At 42.9% G+C, this 23,055-nt stretch overlaps 1 protein-coding gene across 1 annotated transcript in view; it reads right to left on the bottom strand.

Annotated features, from left to right (window-relative positions):
* Positions 1 to 855: 855 nt before the first annotated feature.
* FHIP1A (FHF complex subunit HOOK interacting protein 1A) overlaps positions 856 to 23,055 on the bottom strand; it is a 432,446-nt gene continuing 410,246 nt past the window's right edge. The window contains exons 12-13 of the mRNA XM_077279318.1: positions 4,999 to 5,137; positions 856 to 1,157 (exon numbers count right to left, since the gene is read on the bottom strand). Coding sequence (XP_077135433.1) covers positions 940 to 1,157; positions 4,999 to 5,137 — 357 coding nt within the window. The 3' untranslated portion in view covers positions 856 to 939. The remainder of the gene's footprint in view (positions 1,158 to 4,998; positions 5,138 to 23,055) is intronic.

Genomic DNA, 23,055 nt, shown 5'->3' with positions numbered 1-23,055 from the left:
CAAGCAATTAAAGTATTAAGGGAACATTTGGTTTACAAACTGCCTTGACTTGGAATTAAGTCTCTGTACAGTAGTATAAAATAGCTTTCTTATGGGGGAGGGGGCTTCTATAATTCTCAAGAAATATTGCTAGTCTAATAAAGCACATGTACAAATCTAAATTCATAACTATCTCTGCTAGAAAATATAATTGGAATAGTAGTTTCACTCATGATTATTGGACCAAATTTTTACATATTGTAATACATTATGTTTTGTGCTGTAAGTACATATTTCATAAGATTGCAAAACGACCTACATTTTTGTCAAAATCTTCCACAAGATATACATCCCCTTTCTACTTGTCCTAATAGGGATATATGGACATAGTGGAGAAGGCTACCTGCTCTGGACCCCCTGTATGAGCCAGAACACAGAGCTGTTCTATGAGACCGGCCCTTTTCTTGTGGACTCTAGCCCTTCTCCTATTAATGGAATTCATCTGAATGATTGCAAGTACCATTATGTCTAATCTGCCCCATTCTTATTGATGGTTAAAGATAGTGCTAGTTTTTACATAGCTATATTTCCTAATAAATGATGAACACCATGGTGGAAGCCAAAAATCCAGATGAGCATTGCACCTTCCAGTATAAAAGGAAATCACAACTTGCATGTGAGCAAAACGTAAATGGTTAAAAAAAAAAAAGAACAGGCACAAACCATTACAGTATTCGTAACTATGACTATTAAAACTACACAGTAAAAACAACCACCCCAGTAACCAGGACCAAAAAAGCCCATTTTCTATCAAGTATTACAGGAAGTAGTAAGAAGTATTTATGGTACAGGAATTTATCACAATACCATAATAGCTAAGAAAATAGATCATCTTCATTTAAAACAAATGAACATAAAAACTGTAAAAGATGCTCAAAATCTACCCAGAATACTAAAGTGCTAGAAATAGTCTCCGATAACATAATATAATACAGAATGTTGTTGGGCCAGAGCTGCAAGTTCTTTTAAAAATTCTGGAAATATGGCAGCTGCAAGCAAAACATTCCTAGTACGAGTAGAGACTGCAGAAAGAGGGGGCGCTAGCTTATTTCTCTGTACTCCAGGATGTGAAGGTTCTCCAGAAGTCATTTCCTTATCTCCAGTCCCCAGTATATTATCTATAAAAAAAAAAAAATCACATTGTTAAATACATTAACTATTAAAATTAGTGATGAGCGAATATACTCGTTACTCGAGATTTCTCAAGCACGCTTGGGTGACCTCCGAGTATTTTTTAGTGCTCGGAGATTTAGTTTTCCTCACCTCAGCTGAATGATTTACATCTGTTAGCCAGCTTGATTACATGTGGGGATTCCCTAGCAACCAGGCAACCCCCACACATGTACTTATGCTGGCTAACAGATGTAAATCATTCAGCTGCGGCGATGAAAACTAAATCTCCGAACACTAAAAAAATACTCGGAGGACCCCCGAGTGTGATCGGGAAATCTCGAGTAACGAGTATATTCGCTCATCACTAATTAAAATGACAAATTAAGTTACAACTTTTGTCCTTAAGCAGATGTTTAGCAATAGACAATCAAATCTGTGGTGTATTTTTACACCTATCATCTCAACTTAATCCCTTTCTTACAATCCATCATAAAATTTGTCTGTTAATATAGGGCCGTGTTGGCATGTTGCGTCTGCAGTGTGTTTTTTATGCTGCAGTCGAGGAAAAACCGCAACGTTTTTTGCCACGATATTAAAAAATTTGCTACAGAAACATTGTGGTTTTACCACGACTGCAAGAAAACGCATTGCGTAAAATCAGTCTTATTATCCAAAAGAGACAACTACTAAATGTACACAAAAGTGAAGTGATAAATAGCATTTACAGCAAAGCCAGCACCATAAGTTGTGGATTGTTTCTTCAATACTTTCAGAAACCGACAATTCATTCAACTAATATTCATATTGAAGCCACCACAGGCCAAGTCCCCATGCAGACAGGTCTACAGTATTGCCGCTAATACATGACTGTATTTTAGAAAATCTAATTGGCTAAAAAAGCCGTATGCCACAAATAGTTTGTCTTATGCCCAACCAATATGGTTGCACTCCCTATCACTTTGCAAAAAAGTCTACAGCAATAAAACACTAAAAATTAAATCCATGTCATATTACATACATGGAAAGTTAGTGAAAATCCAGCACTTGGTTTCCAGTGAGAATATGAACTAAAGCTTTTACTGAAACATCCAAACTACTGTAAAATCACAGAAACATTAACACAAGGCATCCCGGAAATTGTAGCAAAAACCTATGCGTTTCAAACCTGCATTTGTGTGTGGTTCTTATTCATGCCATGCCTTCCTCTGTAGGTGTGAACCTTCTGGGTCCTCTTTACCCATCTGTCACTCATTTTATTCAGGTTTCTTTTCCTTATGCATTCCGCTATATTGTGATTATGCACTGAAAACATGTTTGTAGCATTTCATATGTGCAGTGTCCAGGCACGGACTGGGACTAAAATTCAGCCCTGGCATGTGAAGTTACACAGGACCACTTGTCACATGGTGACTGTATAATATCTTTGTACACTTGTAGGTTACAAGAAGTGAGGGGAGTGTAACACGACTATATAACATATAATTACAGCTGTATCCAGCATTACAGCTCAGTCCCCATAGAATGTAATGCAGCACAGCCCCCATAGAATGTAATGCAGCACAGCCCCCATAGAATGTAATACAGCACAGCCCCCATAGAATGCAATGCAGCCAACCCCCATAGAATGTAATACAGCACAGCCCCCATAGAATGTAATACAGCACAGCTCCCATAGAATGTAATACAGCACAGCCCCCATAGAATGCAATGCAGCCAGCCTCCATATAATGTAATACAGCACAGCTCCAATAGAATGTAATGCAGCACAGCCCCATAGAATGTAATGCAGCACAGCCCCCATAGAATGTAACGCAGCACAGCCCCCATAGAATGTAATGCAGCACAGCCCCCATAGAATGTAATGCAGCACAGCCCCCATTGAATGTAATACAGCACAGCCCCCATTGAATGTAATACAGCACAGCCCCCAATGAATGTAATTCAGCCAGCCCCCATAGAATGTAATACAGCACAGCCCCCAAAGAATGTAATGCAGCACAGCCCCCATAGAGTGTAATACAGCACAGCCCCCATAGAATGTAATGAAACACAGCCCCATAGAATGTAATGCAGCACAGCCCCCATAGAGTGTAATACAGCACAGCCCCCATAGAATGTAATGAAACACAGCCCCATAGAATGTAATGCAGCACAGCCCCCATAGAATGTAATGCAGCCAGCCCCAATAGAATGTAATACAGCACAGCCCCCATAGAATGTAATGCAGCACAGTCCCCATAGAATGTAATGCAGCCAGCCCCCATAGAATGTAATGCAGCACAGCCCCCATAGAATGTAATGCAGCACAGCCCCCATAGAATGTAATGCAGCACAGCCCCCATAGAATGTAATACAGCACAGCCTCCATAGAATGTAATGTAGCTCTCCCAATAGAATGTAATGCAGCCAGCCCCCATAGAATGTAATGCTGCACAGCCCCCATAGAATGTAATACAGCACAGCCCCCATAGAATGTAATACAGCACAGCCCCCATAGAATGTAATGCAGCCCCCCCAATAGCCCCACAATCCAGTTCTCACTCATTGATATATAATAATAATAATTAAAAAAAAACCACTCTACTCACCTCTCCTCTTGCCCCGCGCTGCTCCTGGCTCTGGTCTCAGCAGCTGCAGTCTGCCGCCCGGTCACACAGCAGGTGCGCGATAATATTACGTCATCGCGCACCCACAGTGTCAGCGGAAGGCAGAGCGGGGAATGATGGGAGAGGGAGCGTCAGCAGATGCTCTCTCCTCCATCATTGCATTCAACTGTACCGGCGTCTATGACGCCGGTATAGTTGAATGCGGGGCCGGGAGTATGCCGACAGCGGGGGGAGTGTGCCGACAGCGGCACACTCGAGCGGCCCACTACTGCCACCGGCCCTTCTGGCATTTGCCAGAACTGCCCGATGGCCAGTCCGGCCCTGGCAGTGTCCCAAAATAAGGCCACTAATAATATACCATTGTACATATATTTTTGTGCTGCTGGACAAGTTCTTGTAAATCTAAACTGTAAAAATGTATACCACACATATTTAAAAATGCAAGTAAAAGTCTTCTTGGATTTAATGAAATGTGCACAGATTACAGAGTAGGGTAGAGCTATACTAAGAAGCGGCCAAGTTAGAAAGTTCTCAGCCTCCTGACATGTCTGATACTGTAGGACCATGCAATTTATATTCTCATTGCTTATGCATTGCTGGCACAAGGAGTCTCGCAGTTCAAGAAGTGTGGAGAACTAGCAGAGAGTTACAAGATGGCTATAACCTGCAAACCAGGCATTTGTCAAAGATATGGAGCTAGTCTGGGAAGGAAAGATACTGTGGAAGGTAATCACTGCACAGCGAAAAGACATAATAATAACAACAGCAATAACTGCGACCTAGCAGTGTCTGGAATAATAAAAAGCTTCTACGCTAGAAATCTCTGCCTCCCTACATGCAAATGTACATCGTGATCTGCACTCGCTTATACAGAAAAGGTTTCATTTTGTCAAACCCATTAAATATGATAAAAAAAACCCTAACATTTGCTGCAATGTATTTTTCTATACAAAATCTTCTTTATTTTCTAGTGGGGTATAAATGCCAAACTTAGACAATTTACAGCCATATGATGTAAGTGAGAAATATTAGTATTATTTTTATAATCAGATTTCTGTGACGATAAGTCAAGATTTCTACCAGTAGACAGAAATTCACTGCACAATACAAGAGCCGCGGCCTTGGACTTTTTATATATAGTTCCTCCAGCTTCCATAGTGTTGTAGATTCTTACTTGTACATATACAGATTTCCCACCATTTTTACATGCACCGAGTGAACAAGCGGTCATGCCACATACCTTTGGTTACCATATTTGTTGATCCCTGGCTTAAGTTCACACGAGCCAGCAGGTATTGTTGAGCTTCAGCCAGTAACATGGGGAAATTCTTCTCTACAGAAGCAAATTGTTCAATTTTATGTTTGACAGAGGCCAGAACCTGCAAATGAAGAGGGAAAATATATGTCATTTATGGTTTTCTTTGCTGAAATTACTTTTCTCCTCAGATGTTTAGAAATGGGGTTGACTTGATTTCATGAGGTGATGAATGAGCCATTTTGCTACAAATAGCCTCCAAAGTCCCAGAAGAGACTGAGCCCGGAGCAGCTGAGGAAGTAAGTGTCTGTGTCATGATGAAGTCCCTAATATAACTGGCAGCCGCCTTGACATCTTGAGCTATGGCACTAAATGATCATTTGAATTCAGCTTTACATTCTCAGATATTCCTCTCCAAACCTATGCTGAGGGCATACTGCCAGGCACATTGGGGATTTCACCATTTACAATAACACCTGAAGTGATTTCTTACAACAGATAGAAATACCAGGATAGGCCATAACATAATGACAGTATACTTTTGATATATTAGCCATGATAACCGTGATGCAGGTAACCCGGATATGGCTTGCTGTGAATTATATTAAATCCATGGATTTTATTATATATAACAGGTATCAGGGAAGATTATAGCATTTTGCATGACAGAGGCAGATATATTTTTTAGTTAACACTTTAAGTGCATGTACTATATGGATGTACAGCAATTGGCATAAGTGAGTACACCCCAACAGATTTGTCAGAATATCTTTAGTTTCTTTTCAGAATTAACATTTTCGACAACATACTACAAAATGCTTCCACAAATGTGGGTCATCGATCGCAAACAAAAATTGTTTTTGCACAACCAAAAAAGTAATTTTCCTAACAAATTTATTCAAGACCTTGTTGCAAAAATGGGTACGCTTTATTGAAAGTCTTAGGAACAAAGTTAAAATTTAGACTACAAAATTCAACCACAGTCTAATTATTCATTAAACAAGTGTCCAGCAGACAGCTGAATATAAAAGGGCATTCCTTAATAAAGAAAACCTCTTCACTTCAGCAACAGCACAACAAGGCATAAAACCTGAGAAAGAAAATAATTTAGTTATACAAGAATGTGACCGCTACAAGAAGATCAACAAATCTTCACTTATCAGTCAGAATAATATAATAAAATTGGTACAAAAATTTAAACAAAGTTGGAACTACAACCAACTTATATAACCGCATTTTGCAGATTATAAGATGCACCGGATTTTAAGACGCACCCCAAATTTTGAGGAGAAAAATAGAAAAAAAACTTTAATAAAATGGTGGTGCTTCTAATAATCCATGCATCTTATTGCTTACCGGGGGTGGTAGCTGCGGTGCAACGGGATCCCGGGGTCGTTGCTGGAGGAGGCAAGAGTGGAGCATTGCTGCAGGCCACAGGCTGGGATGAGGGGGTGTTCGGATGTGCGCTGCTGCACTGTGGCTGTTCGGTGGTGCGGGGGCTCTGCCGACATTTTGTGAAAGCCCAGAGCCCCCCGCACTTTTATGGTTTACTATGCGGTGGACTCCAGGAAAATGGCTGCTGGGGAAGCGCATGCGCAGATGGAGATCTCGGCACTAAGATCTCGGGAAATGAGATCTTGGTAAAAAAACAACTGTACCAACTGAATTGTCTTTTCACTCAACCATCCTGGTGGATAAGGATGTTACCCTATGGTCTGGTGTGCTTTGTTTTCCTACAGTGTTTATCTATGCAGCAAGCAGAGCTAGCTATGCCTCTGCAGAATGCAAGATGCGCAGGGGCACTGAAGATGGCCATATCTAGCTATCTGTCCAGCTTAAGAGCAGCGCTTTCAAGTTTTATAGAAAAGAGCCTGTAATCACTGCACTTCTTGCCCCGGAGATTGGCCACCACCAATGAACTGCATAGATGGCCAAAAACCAAGGCAATGAATAATAAACTATACAATTAAAAATCTCTCCATTCTAGAATATCAAGGGAATTTTTAATTAGAAGTAAATTGTTGCATGTTTGCAATTTTACCTATTAAAGAAAGGGTATATCTTAGTATGATGTTAATTGTAGCAGCAAAGTTAGCAAGCGCCGAAACGAGCGTAGAGGACCTGGCAGCACATTTACTTTTTAGGTAAAAAATGCTTGTCTGATATTTCATTATGCCCTTTGCTCATGCACTTTATCATTTTTTTATTAGCACATTGTGCTTATATGCTTTATCATCTGCCTTATGCACTTCAGCACCTTACTATTTATTCACACTATGCTAACACATTGATTTGTCTTTACTCCTTTATTATTGTTTACAATATATGCTATCCATCATGTGCTATTTAAGGTGCTGCTATGACATTTGTACTGTGATATGATTGAGCTGTTTTGTAGATTCAATTTTTTCTGGGCATTTTTGCAATATTACTTCTCTCTATGAGCTTACATTTTATAGGGGTTAGTATACTTTTTTTTTGAAACATGCGCCATTACCTGATTCAGCTGCATATATACAGTACAGACCAAAAGTTTGGACACACCTTCTCATTTAAAGATTTTTCTGTATTTTCATGACTATGAAAATTGTACATTCACACTGAAGGCATTAAAACTATGAATTAACACATGTGGAATTATATACTTAACAAAAAAGTGTGAAACAACTGTATATATAAACACACTGTATATTTTTAAATCATCCCTAAATAAAATTTTGCATTTTATACTATTACGTTTCTTTTATTTTAATGGTCTTTATTGCACATTTTCTTTATATGATCCTCAATTAAAGAAAGGGTTTATCTTCGTAAGATCTTAATTGTAGCAACAAAGTTAGCAAATGAGTAAAAAGGTCTCTAAATACAACAGCAATAACTAAGAAAGAAAGTTTGATTTTTCCTTTCAGTTAAGTCTTCTAGCGTTAATGTTAAAATCCTCCATTTATAGGGTCTGGCGCATCATTAAAAGCAAAGCCAGTTTAGAAAAGATTGCCATTTGTAAACTATTACCGTATTTTTCGGACTATAAGACGCCCCGGACCATTAGGTGCACCCCAAATTTGGGGTGAAAATTGCAGAAAAAAAGATTTTTTTTATAAGATGGGGGTCCGTCTTATTGTCCGAATTTACAGTATCTTACCTGAGGGCTGGCGGTGGCAGAGTAGGGTCACAGGAGGCATGGTGTCGGCAGAGGTGGGGTGATGTGGTACGGCGTGCACCTGAGCAGGGTCCCTTCCTGCTTAGGTGGGCGACGCCACGGCCTGGTGTCCATGGGAGGGTTGCAGCAGTGGTTACCGGCAGAGGTGCTGGGATGAGGAGGCGCAGTGAGAGGTATGGCGTGAGAGGGGTCCCTTTCTCCGGTGAGGTGATGCAGTAGCCCGGTAATGCAGCAGAGCCGGGTGAATCCTGTTGTTATCAGTGGTGGCGGCCATCTTCCTGAGGCCGCGCGTGCGCAGATGAAGCGCTCTGCTGCCCGGGGCTTCAGGAAAATGGACGCGGGATGCCGCGCGTGCGCAGATGGGGATCGCGGCGGCCATTTTCCTGAAGCCGAGTTCGCATCTCGGCTTCAGGAAAATGGCCACCGCGATCCCCATCTGCGCACGCGCGGCATCCCGCGGCCATTTTCCTGAAGCCCCGGGCAGCAGAGCACTCCATCTGCGCATGCGCGGCCTCAGGAAGATGGCCGCCACCACCGATAACAGGATTCACCCGGCTCTGCTGCATTACCGGGCTGCTGCATCACCTCACCGGGGAAAGGGACCCCGCTCTCTGCGCCTCCTCATCCCCGCACCTCTGCCGCCACACCTCAGCCGCCGCACCTCTGTCACCACACCTCTGCCGCCGCGGTAAGCCTGCATTGCGACTATTAGACGCACCCCCCATTTTCCCCCCTTTTTTTGGGGGGAAAAAGTGCATCTTCTAGTCTGAAAAATACGGTAATTAAATTCACTTGAAGCACCAAAGGACATTTTTTGTAAGTATTCTAAAGGGTCTGGAGAGCTTCCTTAAAATATGACTGCAGATATGACCCATAAAGTTAGAATTTATCATTTGTACAACAGACTATAGTACTGTTTGTCATCTATAGCTCTGTTGGCTGCTTTTACATTGGTAAATCCACACAACTTCTTAGTAAGGGGGAAGCATTTCAAGTCCATTCCTGCATGTATGGGGTCTCTATATTTATTATGTTTTATGTACGAATCATGTCTTTACTGGACTTTTTGCAATGTACATGTTTTCCGTTACAGTGGTGTCGATCTTAAGCATTAAGAGTGTGCTGACACCTTGTCATTATAGGGACTATATTCCTCATGTCCTACCCACTGTCATACAGATACATTTAAATCAGGAGGGTGCTGCAATTTCTTCGCTGACCTTGGGATATAAATATATGTGTGTAGTGTATACTGTACATACCTACATGCAAACTTACTCAAGTAACCTTCATACCTGATCTGGTATGAGCATGATGTCACCCCTTTTCTTTGCATCACTGGCATATGACAGTATTTTAACCCCTTCATGACCCCGGGGTATTTTAATTTTTTTCATTTTTTGCTCCCCTCCTTCCAAGAGCCATAACTTTTTATTTTTCTGTCAATATGGCCATGTGAGGGCTTATTTTTTGCAGAACGAGCTGTACTTTTGAACGACATCATTGGTTGTGGCAGGTCATGTACTAGAAAACGGGAAAAAAATTCCAAGTGCGGTGAAATTGCAAAGAAGGTGCAATCCCACACTTGTTTTTTGTTTGGCTTTTTTGCTAGGTTCACTAAATGCGAAAACTGACATGCAATTTTGATTATCCAAGTCATTATGAGTTCATAGACACCAAACATGTCTAAGTTATTTTTCATCTAAGTGGTGAAAAAAAATTCCAAACTTTGGTAAAAAAAAAAAAATTGCGCCATTTTCCGATACCTGTAGCGTCTCCATTTTTCATGATCTCGGGTTGGGTGAGTGCTTATTTTTTGCGTGCTGAGCTGACGTTTTAAATGATACCATTTTGATGCAGATACGTTCTTTTGGTCGCCCGTTATTGGATTTTAATGCAATGCTGCGGCGACCAAAAAAACATAATTCTGGCATTTCAAATTTTTTTCTCGCTACACCGTTTAGCGATCAGGTTAATCCTTTTTTTAATTGATAGACTGGGCGATTCTGAACTCGGCGATATCAAGTATGTGTATATTTGATTTTATTTAATTGTTTTATTTTGAATGGGGCGAAAGGGGTGTGATTTAAACGTTTATTTTTTTATATTTTGTTAAACACTTTTTTTATTTTTGCCATGCTTCAATAGCCTCCATGGGAGGCTAGAGGCTAGCACAACTCGATTGGCTCAGCTACATAGGAGCAAAGCTCAGATCGCTCCTATGTAGCTGAATTCCTGCATTGCTATGAGCCCCGACCACAGGGTGGCGCTCATAGCAATCCAGCATCAACAACCATAGAGGTCTCAAGGAGTTATGCCGACGCATTGCTGACCCCCGATCATGTGACAGGGATCAGCGATGAGCTCATTTCCGGCCCGGTGGCCGGAAGCGGTAGTTAAATGCTGCTGTCAGCGGTATTTAACTAGTTTATAGCGGCGGGTGAATCGCGATTCCACCCGCCGCTATTGCGGGCACATGTCAGCTGTTCAAAACAGCTGACATGTCCCGGCTTTGATGCGGGCTCACCGCTGGAGCCACATCAAAGCAGGGGATCTGATCTCGGACATACTATCCCATCCGAGGTCAGAAAAAGGTTAAAGACCACCACAGAGATTAGTCATGCACCCCCAAAGCCCTGGACTAAACATAAGAGATTATACCACTTTGGACTTAAATGAGTTACGAAATTTAGGTAAATGGTCTAAATAATGAAAAAGTTCTTTAAGTTTCTCATCAAAAATATTGTGAGTCATGAGGAAAGCAAAAGAATTGTCAACGGATCTACGGGAAAAAGTAGTTGAACTGTATAAAACAGGAACGGGATACAAAAAGATATCCAAGGAATTGATAATGCCTGTCAACAGCATTCAAACTGATTAACAAATGGAAAATCAGGGGCTCTGTACAAACAAAACCACAGTCAAGTAGAAAAACAAAAATGTCGTCTACAACTGCCAGGAAAATTGTTAGGGATGCAAAGAAAAACCCACAAATAACATCAGCTGAAATACAGGATTCTCTGAAAACTAGCGGTGTGGCTGTTTCAAGATGCACAATAAGGAGGCACTTGAAGAAAAATGGGTTGCATGGTCGAGTCGCCAGAATAAAGCCATTACTGCAAAAATGTATCTCGCCTACAATACGCAAAACAGCACAGAGACAAGCCTCAAAACTTCTGGAACAAGGTAATTTGGAGTGATGAGGTCAAAATTGAACTTTTTGGCCACAACTATAAACATTACATTTGGACAGAGGTCAACAAGGCCTATGATGAAAGAAACACCATTCCTACTGTAAAGCACGGAGGTGGATCGCTGATGTTTTGGGGATGTGTGAGCTACAAAGGCACAGGAAACTTGGTCAAGGTTGAAGGAAAGATGAATACAGCTCATTATCAGCAAATACTCGGGCCAAATTTGCAATCATCAGCCCGGAAGTTGCGCATGGGACGTACTTGAACGTTCCAACATGACAACGATCCAAAACACAAGGCCAAGCTGCCCTTTCATTGGCTACAGCAGAACAAAGTGAAGGTTCTGGAGTGGCCATCTTAGTCTCCTGATCTCAATATCATTGAACCACTCTGGAGAGATGTCAAGCACGCAGTTCATGCTAGACAGCCCAGGAATTTACAGGAACTGGAGGCTTTTTGCCAAGAAGAGTGGGCAGCTTTACCATCTGAGAAAATAAAGAACCTCATCCACAACTACCACAAAAGACTCCAAGCTGTCATTGAGGTTAGAGGGAGCAATACACGGTATTAAGAAATGGGGTATGTAAACTTTTGATCAGGGTCATTTGGATGCTTTGGGTTGTCATTATGATTTGAAAAGAGAAAACACAGTAGCTTGACAATAAATGGCTTCACCCAACCATTAGTCATGAGTGGAGAAAAAGTTTTGGTGTTTTCATTTATATTCAATGAAAAAAAGCCAAGAAAGAAAAATTCTGCCGGGGTATGTAAACTTTTGAACACAACTGTAGACTTGAATGAGTATATGTTTTATCCATGAAAAACACTGCTAGAACACGTACATGATTCACAGATGTCTGAATGAGACCTGGACCTGATGAAGACAACATTCCTTTTACTACTCAATAGATTGGAAACTGTAATACTTGAAAGGTATTTAGAAAGTCTATCATTTGGAGAGATTACAGGCAGAGCACGTTGTACCACTGAGGTTTACTTATTTTGTCCTCCATTCCCTCTGTGTCTAATATGAAAAGAGAAGCATTTTGTTGTCTATGTGTACTAGGTGTCTATCAACAGAATAGAAAGGACTCATCGGAGTCGTAGAAAACGAAGTCATTTCACTGAGATCTGACAAACCTTCACTGTACTAAGATTATTTCTGTTATCGCATTTTTTTTCTCTTCCACTGCCATCAAGTATCATAATAGCCATTAAATTGCTCCTGTCCCTATAATTCCATTTTTTTCTGGGTAAAAACCATCTTGTTCTTTATATATTGGTTATATATTTTAACAAGTTTGCTTTTTAGTGATTTATGAATTCATTGAGTATTCTTTATAATCTGCAATGCATTTATTAGCACAAGAGACAGTATTGTAGCACTTACTTATATGGCTAAAATCTATGTGACAAATACATAAAGCCTCTAATGGATCACTGATATTGATGACTCCTGTATTTTGACCTGGGTAGAATAGATATATTAGGAGTCCTAAGCACCAGAAAATAGAATTATAAATAAAACCTATAAAAAGCATGTGTAGCATAATAGATTAATAATATGCAAAATGTTTTTTTTTTTTTTTTTTTAAATCAAGGGACTGGTCTTTTGGAAAATACTACAAAATGTTAATTCCCCATGATGTTCTATTATGTCATGGCGTCAATTACAATTAATTTACCACAGGGACAAGTTTTATAGTGTGACTGCAATATTGTGGGAAAAAGATGTAAGAGATGGATATGGTATGTATAGGTGTCACACGTTGGGTGCGGGTGTATGCAAAGGACTCAGGTGATGAGCTTGCAACTTAGGTGGTGCAGGAGCGTAACTACAACAGCTGCAGGGGTTGCAATTGCACCCGAGCCCTGGAGCCTAGGGGGCCCTAAAAGTCCCTTTGGCCTATAGAAAAACACTATTGCTATTAAAGATTTAAATATTTGGGGGCCCCGTTGGAGCTTTCGCATCGGGGCCCATGAGTTTCAAGTTACGCCGCTGGGGTGGAGGCTGTGTTATACAACTGTTACCTGCCTCTAACAGCAGCGATTAAATGCTGCCCTCATACTCTGACCGCACCATGTAAGTGTTGAAAGCTCAGTGAAGAAATATATTTGTTTTATTATTAAAATAAGTGACAAAAACATATATAATAATTTAACAACTAATAATGTTAATGCAGAAAAGAGCATTAAAGATGTCATAAATAAATTACAGTTACACTCTCTTAATAAGTCTTTGATCAGGAAGCAAGAGAACATCTAATGGGACAATTGGAATATATGTCAGCGTGACCTACAATGGCCATGGGCTACCCTACACAAGAATGTTCCCTGCTTTACTGTAGGGGGTCAGCCCCTGATAAGAATTGAATTACACTGTGACTTTAAGAGACAATGCTCTCCTCTGATTTGTGTGCACTTGGACTAGTCCTTTTTTCCCTGCAGCTTGCTGTGTGTTGAGAAGAGGAAGCAGGAAGTATGTCAGTTCAGGAAGCAAAGAGGGAGCCTTGTGCCTGTGAGAGACAGACAGGACAATAAATGTGTCCTAACAATGAGAGATTTGTAAATGAACTAATGGCTTCAAGGGAGAAGATTGTTCACGATTCTAGCAGGGTCGAGTGTAACACCAGTGTTCACCTGTGTTAGTGTAGAGCAGGCTTCTTTAGCTAGGACGCTGTAGCAGTGCAGCCCGATTATCAGAAGCCAGGTAGGAAGGTAGAATAGAGTAGAAATTGTTTATACTGTTTGTATTGAATTTTACATTGCCATAGCTGGAGAGCAGGTTGTTTGAGGCCATGTGCACACGTTCAGGATTTTTAGCGTTTTTTTCGTGTTTTTTCGCTATAAAAACGTGATAAAAACGCGAAAAAAACGCTAACATATGCCTCCTATTATTTACAGTGTATTCCGCATTTTTTGTGCAAATGTTGCGATTTTTTCTGCGAAAAAATCGCATCGCGGAAAAAAAAGCAACATGTTCATTAAAAATGCGGAATTGCGGGGATTCCGCACACCTAGGGGTCCATTGATCTGCTTACTTCCCGCACGGGGCTGTGCACACCATGCGGGAAATAAGCAGATTATGTGCGGTTGGTACCCAGGGTGGAGGAGAGGAGACTCTCCTCCACGCACTGGGCACCATATAAGTGGTCAAAAATAAAGAATTAAAATAAAAAATAGTCCTATACTCACCCTCGATGTCTTCCCGCCTCTCAGCTGCATGCTGCCGCTTCGGTTCCTGTAGCTGATGTGCGGTGAAGGACCTGCGATGACGTCACGGTCTTGTGACCGTCCTGTGATTGGTCGAGACCGGTCATGTGACCGCGACGTCATGGAAGGTCCTGCGCGCGCACACCATCTATACGGAACGGACGCCGGTGAGGATATCAGCTGTCTGCGGGTGAGTATAAGCATTTTTTTTATTTTTTTTATTATTTTTAAACATTCTATCTTTTACTATAGATGCTGCATAAGCTGCATCTATAGTAAAAAGTTGGTCACACTTGTCAAACAGTATGTTTGACAAGTGTGACCAACCTGTCAGTCAGTTTTCTGTTATGGTTCTCAATGGCAAGAGAACATAGCCCAGCAAACATACGAACTAGCTCTTGGAAGGATGGAAACTAAACTGACCATGAACTAAACCTGCCGCACAACTAACAGTAGCCGGGTAGCGTAGCCTGCGTTTTATCCCTAGACGCCCAGCGCCGGCCGGAGGACTAACTAATCCTGGCAGAGGAAAATATAGTCCTGGCTCACCTCTAGAGAAATTTCCCCGAAAGGCAGACAGAGGCCCCCACAAATATTGGCGGTGATTTTAGATGAAATGACAAACGTAGTATGAAAATAGGTTTAGCAAAATTGAGGTCCGCTTACTAGATAGCAGGAAGACAGAAAGGGCACTTTCATGGTCAGCTGAAAACCCTATCAAAATACCATCCTGAAATTACTTTAAGACTCTAGTATTAACTCATAACATCAGAGTGGCAATTTCAGATCACAAGAGCTTTCCAGACACAGAAACAAAACTACAGCTGTGAACTGGAACAAAATGCAAAAACAAACAAGGACTAAGTCCAACTTAGCTGGGAGTTGTCTAGCAGCAGGAACATGCACAGAAAGGCTTCTGATTACAATGTTGACCGGCATGGAAGTGACAGAGGAGCAAGGCTAAATAGCGACTCCCACATCCTGATGGAAACAGGTGAACAGAGAGGATGATGCACACCAGTTCAATTCCACCAGTGGCCACCGGGGGAGCCCAAAATCCAATTTCACAACAGTACCCCCCCCTCAAGGAGGGGGCACCGAACCCTCACCAGAACCACCAGGGCGATCAGGATGAGCCCTATGAAAGGCACGGACCAAATCGGAGGCATGAACATCAGAGGCAGTCACCCAAGAATTATCCTCCTGACCGTATCCCTTCCATTTGACCAGATACTGGAGTTTCCGTCTGGAAACACGGGAGTCCAAGATTTTTTCCACAACGTACTCCAACTCGCCCTCAACCAACACCGGAGCAGGAGGCTCAACGGAAGGCACAACCGGTACCTCATACCTGCGCAATAATGACCGATGAAAAACATTATGAATAGAAAAAGATGCAGGGAGGTCCAAACGGAAGGACACAGGGTTAAGAATCTCCAATATCTTGTACGGGCCGATGAACCGAGGCTTAAACTTGGGAGAAGAAACCCTCATAGGGACAAAACGAGAAGACAACCACACCAAGTCCCCAACACAAAGCCGAGGACCAACCCGACGCCGGCGGTTGGTAAAAAGCTGAGTCTTCTCCTGGGACAACTTCAAATTGTCCACTACCTGCCCCCAAATCTGATGCAACCTCTCCACCACAGCATCCACTCCAGGACAATCCGAAGATTCCACCTGACCAGAAGAAAATCGAGGATGAAACCCCGAATTACAGAAAAAGGGAGACACCAAGGTGGCAGAACTGGCCCGATTATTGAGGGCAAACTCCGCTAAAGGCAAAAAAGCAACCCAATCATCCTGATCTGCAGACACAAAACACCTCAAATATGTCTCCAAGGTCTGATTCGTCCGCTCGGTCTGGCCATTAGTCTGAGGATGGAAAGCAGACGAGAAAGACAAATCTATGCCCATCCTAGCACAGAATGCTCGCCAAAATCTAGACACGAATTGGGTACCTCTGTCAGAAACGATATTCTCCGGAATACCATGCAAACGGACCACATTTTGAAAAAACAGAGGAACCAACTCGGAAGAAGAAGGCAACTTAGGCAGGGGAACCAAATGGACCATCTTAGAGAAACGATCACACACCACCCAGATGACAGACATCTTCTGAGAAACAGGAAGATCCGAAATAAAATCCATCGAGATGTGCGTCCAGGGCCTCTTCGGGATAGGCAAGGGCAACAACAATCCACTAGCCCGAGAACAACAAGGCTTGGCCCGAGCACAAACGTCACAAGACTGCACGAAGCCTCGCACATCTCGAGACAGGGAAGGCCACCAGAAGGACCTTGCCACCAAATCCCTGGTACCAAAGATTCCAGGATGACCTGCCAACGCAGAAGAATGAACCTCAGAAATGACTTTACTGGTCCAATCATCAGGAACAAACAGTCTACCAGGTGGGCAACGATCAGGTCTATCCGCCTGAAACTCCTGCAAGGCCCGCCGCAGGTCTGGAGAAACGGCAGACAATATCACTCCATCCTTAAGGATACCTGTAGGTTCAGAATTACCAGGGGAGTCAGGCTCAAAACTCCTAGAAAGGGCATCCGCCTTAACATTCTTAGAACCCGGCAGGTAGGACACCACAAAATTAAACCGAGAGAAAAACAACGACCAGCGCGCCTGTCTAGGATTCAGGCGTCTGGCGGACTCAAGATAAATTAGATTTTTGTGGTCAGTCAATACCACCACCTGATGTCTAGCCCCCTCAAGCCAATGACGCCACTCCTCAAAAGCCCACTTCATGGCCAAAAGCTCCCGATTCCCAACATCATAATTCCGCTCGGCGGGCGAAAATTTACGCGAGAAAAAGGCACAAGGTCTCATCACGGAGCAATCGGAACTTCTCTGCGACAAAACCGCCCCAGCTCCGATTTCAGAAGCGTCGACCTCAACCTGAAAAGGAAGAGCAACATCAGGCTGACGCAACACAGGGGCGGAAGAAAAGCGGCGCTTAAGCTCCCGAAAGGCCTCCACAGCAGCAGGGGACCAATCAGCAACATCAGCACCCTTCTTAGTCAAATCAGTCAATGGTTTAACAACATCAGAAAAACCAGCAATAAATCGACGATAAAAGTTAGAAAAGCCCAAAAATTTCTGAAGACTCTTAAGAGAAGAGGGTTGCGTCCAATCACAAATAGCCTGAACCTTGACAGGATCCATCTCGATGGAAGAGGGGGAAAAAATATATCCCAAAAAGGAAATCTTTTGAACCCCAAAAACGCACTTAGAACCCTTCACACACAAGGAATTAGACCGCAAAACCTGAAAAACCCTCCTGACCTGCTGGACATGAGAGTCCCAGTCATCCGAAAAAATCAAAATATCATCCAGATACACAATCATAAATTTATCCAAATAATCACGGAAAATGTCATGCATAAAGGACTGAAAGACTGAAGGGGCATTTGAAAGACCAAAAGGCATCACCAAATACTCAAAGTGGCCCTCGGGCGTATTAAATGCGGTTTTCCACTCATCCCCCTGCTTAATTCGCACCAAATTATACGCCCCACGAAGATCTATCTTAGAGAACCACTTGGCCCCCTTTATGCGAGCAAACAAATCAGTCAGCAGTGGCAACGGATATTGATATTTAACCGTGATTTTATTCAAAAGCCGATAATCAATGCACGGCCTCAAAGAGCCATCTTTCTTAGCCACAAAGAAAAAACCGGCTCCTAAGGGAGATGACGAAGGACGAATATGTCCCTTTTCCAAGGACTCCTTTATATATTCTCGCATAGCAGCATGTTCAGGCACAGACAGATTAAATAAACGACCCTTAGGGTATTTACTACCCGGAATCAAATCTATGGCACAATCGCACTCCCGGTGCGGAGGTAATGAACCAAGCTTAGGTTCTTCAAAAACGTCACGATATTCAGTCAAGAATTCAGGAATCTCAGAGGGAATAGATGATGAAATGGAAACCACAGGTACGTCCCCATGCGTCCCCTTACATCCCCAGCTTAACACAGACATAGCTTTCCAGTCAAGGACTGGGTTATGAGATTGCAGCCATGGCAATCCAAGCACCAACACATCATGTAGGTTATACAGCACAAGAAAGCGAATAATCTCCTGGTGATCCGGATTAATCCGCATAGTTACTTGTGTCCAGTATTGTGGTTTATTGCTAGCCAATGGGGTGGAGTCAATCCCCTTCAGGGGTATAGGAGTTTCAAGAGGCTCCAAATCATACCCCCAGCGTTTGGCAAAGGACCAATCCATAAGACTCAAAGCGGCGCCAGAGTCGACATAGGCATCCGCGGTAATAGATGATAAAGAACAAATCAGGGTCACAGATAGAATAAACTTAGACTGTAAAGTGCCAATTCAAACAGACTTATCAAGCTTCTTAGTACGCTTAGAGCATGCTGATATAACATGAGTTGAATCACCGCAATAGAAGCACAACCCATTTTTTCGTCTAAAATTCTGCCGTTCACTTCTGGACAGAATTCTATCACATTGCATATTCTCTGGCGTCTTCTCAGTAGACACCGCCAAATGGTGCACAGGTTTGCGCTCCCGCAGACGCCTATCGATCTGGATAGCCATTGTCATGGACTCATTCAGACCCGCAGGCACAGGGAACCCCACCATAACATCCTTAATGGCATCAGAGAGACCCTCTCTGAAATTCGCCGCCAGGGCACACTCATTCCACTGAGTAAGCACAGCCCATTTACGGAATTTCTGGCAGTATATTTCAGCTTCGTCTTGCCCCTGAGATAGGGACATCAAGGCCTTTTCCGCCTGAAGTTCTAACTGAGGTTCCTCATAAAGCAACCCCAAGGCCAGAAAAAACGCATCCACATTGAGCAACAAAGGATCCCCTGGAGCCAATGCAAAAGCCCAATCCTGAGGGTCGCCCCGGAGCAAAGAAATCACAATCCTGACCTGCTGAGCAGGATCTCCAGCAGAGCGAGATTTCAGGGACAAAAACAACTTGCAATTATTTTTGAAATTTTGAAAGCAAGATCTATTCCCCGAGAAAAATTCAGGCAAAGGAATTCTAGGTTCAGATATAGGAACATGAACAACAAAATCTTGTAAGTTTTGAACTTTCGTGGTGAGATTATTCAAACCTGCAGCTAAACTCTGAATATCCATTTTAAACAGGTGAACACAGAGCCATTCCAGGATTAGAAGGAGAGAGAGAGAGAGAAAGGCTGCAATATAGGCAGACTTGCAAGAGATTCAATTACAAGCACACTCAGAACTGAGGAAAAAAAATAAAAAATCTTCAGCAGACTTCTCTTTTCTCTCCTTTCTCTGTCAATTAATTTAACCCTTTTAGGCCGGTCAAACTGTTCTGGTTCTCAATGGCAAGAGAACATAGCCCAGCAAACATACGAACTAGCTCTTGGAAGGATGGAAACTAAACTGACCATGAACTAAACCTGCCGCACAACTAACAGTAGCCGGGTAGCGTAGCCTGCGTTTTATCCCTAGACGCCCAGCGCCGGCCGGAGGACTAACTAATCCTGGCAGAGGAAAATATAGTCCTGGCTCACCTCTAGAGAAATTTCCCCGAAAGGCAGACAGAGGCCCCCACAAATATTGGCGGTGATTTTAGATGAAATGACAAACGTAGTATGAAAATAGGTTTAGCAAAATTGAGGTCCGCTTACTAGATAGCAGGAAGACAGAAAGGGCACTTTCATGGTCAGCTGAAAACCCTATCAAAATACCATCCTGAAATTACTTTAAGACTCTAGTATTAACTCATAACATCAGAGTGGCAATTTCAGATCACAAGAGCTTTCCAGACACAGAAACGAAACTACAGCTGTGAACTGGAACAAAATGCAAAAACAAACAAGGACTAAGTCCAACTTAGCTGGGAGTTGTCTAGCAGCAGGAACATGCACAGAAAGGCTTCTGATTACAATGTTGACCGGCATGGAAGTGACAGAGGAGCAAGGCTAAATAGCGACTCCCACATCCTGATGGAAACAGGTGAACAGAGAGGATGATGCACACCAGTTCAATTCCACCAGTGGCCACCGGGGGAGCCCAAAATCCAATTTCACAACAGTTTTCCAAGCGATGCTACAGATCGCTTGGAAAACTTTAGCATTCTGCAAGCTAATTACGCTTGCAGAATGCTAAAAAAACGGAAAAAAAACGCAAAAAAAAAAATGCGGATTTCTTGCAGAAAATTTCCGGTTTTCTTCAGGAAATTTCTGCAAGAAATCCGCAACGTGTGCACATACCCTGACACTCTCCAACTATCTCTCCTTGTATGTATTATTGCTGTTATCATTACAAAAACTGTTAATCTTATTTTCCAGCCTATAATCCTCTGTCTTTCAATAAACCCAGTGTTTTGTTTCTGCCTCCTTGTCGACTATATCCCATTTGAGTCCTGCCTGGCGGTGTCGTTCAGGCACCCCTACATTACTGTGAAGGTTGGCACCCTAATAAGTGATATGGTGTCCCCCATATATTCTTCATTTGACCGTGTCCCCTTACATGGTCAAATGAAGAATAAGGGGGTGCACGAGGACTGGCCTGCGCCCTATTCTCCTTTCTCATGTGTCTGACGTCCCTGACAAGTGCTGGTTCATGTTATAAGTACACTGTATATATTTATTGTGTGTGCTTTCTATTGTACAGACAGGGAAAGCGTGGTATGCAGGTTAGCCACTAAAGGGGGCACATTAGAATACTACAGGATAAGACAGAGTAATAGGAACTAGTTTACATAGGAGTGGCCAACTGGGGTAAGCCAGAAGGATTTCCTGATTTTAGTCAGCAGGGCCAGGGAGCCAAGACAGGTCAGAGGCCCTTAGAGCCTGGGTCAAGCAGTTAGCCATGCAACATTTAAGTAAGGAGCCCAGTTGTCCAGGGCCTGTGGGGCGAAGGTCACAGCAGAGAAGGAATGCAGGGAAGCTCCAATATGTGGCAGCTAGATACATGGGCTGATGCCCTTATGTTTTGGGCAAAACAGATAGGGGAACTCTTGAAGATAGTTAAGCTGACCAGAAGGACTGCTTCAGCGCTGGACAAGTCGGTGCGTCCCGGGGACATTCTGGAAGAAGTGAGGGAAAGCGCAGGACAAGGATGTGTTCTGTGATGTTCCCTATAATGTTGCTGTAACTGAGCTGGACGTACTGAGAATGGAATTAAGTAAAACCGTTTATGTTAAGTTGGAACTGGACTCTGACTCTCTTTGTTTGACGCCGTCAGGAAGAACTCCTCAGCAGATCAGAGAGGACCCTGACGGGTCAGAAAGCGGAACAAAAGGTACGCTACAAAGGGGACATTGTGTGCATGTAAAGGGAGACCAGGGCGAGAATGAGCAACCTTTGTCAGCCATGACTACGGCCCTGGCCTCTCTCACTAACATACAGTAGGTATCAATTAAGAAATCATACTAATAATAATAACAATAACTTACTTAACTTTGAGCATGCAAGAATCCTGTTCAAATTCAAGTAGGATCAAGTCTCCCTATAGGTAGAGACTAGGGTTGAGCGACTTACTTTTTCAGGATCGAGTCGGGTTTCGCGAAACCCGACTTTGTCAAAAGTCGGGTCGGGTGAAATCGGCCGATTATTTCGAAAAGTCGGGGATCCGACCGAAACACGAAACCCAATGCAAGTCAATGGAGAATCAAAGTCGGCAGTGAGTGGAGGACAGGAAAACACCAACAGAGCCCATTTTAATGCCCAAAACATCAATTCTTGTTACTTAAGCTTGTCAATCCTAATTTACCTTATAATAATAGTTAGCCATTGAAAATTTGGGGGTCATTTGGCAACAGTTGTGGGGGGAGTAGGGCTGGCTCAATTTTTTCGTGGGCCCAGGAAACGCGGACTACGTCACGGCGGTGGAGCAGGGAGAGGTAAGTATTTCAACTTTGCAAGTGCTGTGATCCTGAGCAAGCAGGGGGGGCACACTCGTTCGCATTGCCACTGGCACAGGGCTGTTATGTTTGGCTGGTGGTTAGGAGCACATGAAATGACCAGATGAGCAAACTAGCAATACAGGACGAGCTCTGGGAAGTGGGAGCTCTGCTGACCGCAACCCCTAATCCTATCACAACAACTAGAAATAGCCGTGGAGCGTTCCTGACTCTACCTAGACGCCTCTTCACAGCCTAAGAGCTAACTACCCCTAAAGACAGAAAATACAGCCTACCTTGCCTCAAAGAAATTCCCCAAAGAAATAGGCAGCCCCCACATATATTGACTGTGAGTTAAGATGGAAGTCACAAACACAGGAATGAAATAGGTTTCAGCATAGGAGGCCAGGCTAACTAAACAGACAGAGGATAGAAAAGGTATCTGTCATGATTCCCAATGGCAGGGAAACATCAGAACACAAAAATAACGGACGAGCTCTGGGTGATGGAATCTCGAGCTGACCGTGAGCTAAATCTACCACACAACTAATAGTAGCCAGGGAGCATACCTACGACTTCCTAAATGCCACGCGCCAGCCGGA

Source organism: Ranitomeya variabilis, chromosome 1 (genome assembly GCF_051348905.1).
Source record: "Ranitomeya variabilis isolate aRanVar5 chromosome 1, aRanVar5.hap1, whole genome shotgun sequence".
Classification (NCBI taxonomy): domain Eukaryota; kingdom Metazoa; phylum Chordata; class Amphibia; order Anura; family Dendrobatidae; genus Ranitomeya; species Ranitomeya variabilis.
Note: the sequence above shows the minus strand (reverse complement) of the source record. Positions and strands in the feature narration are given on the sequence as shown.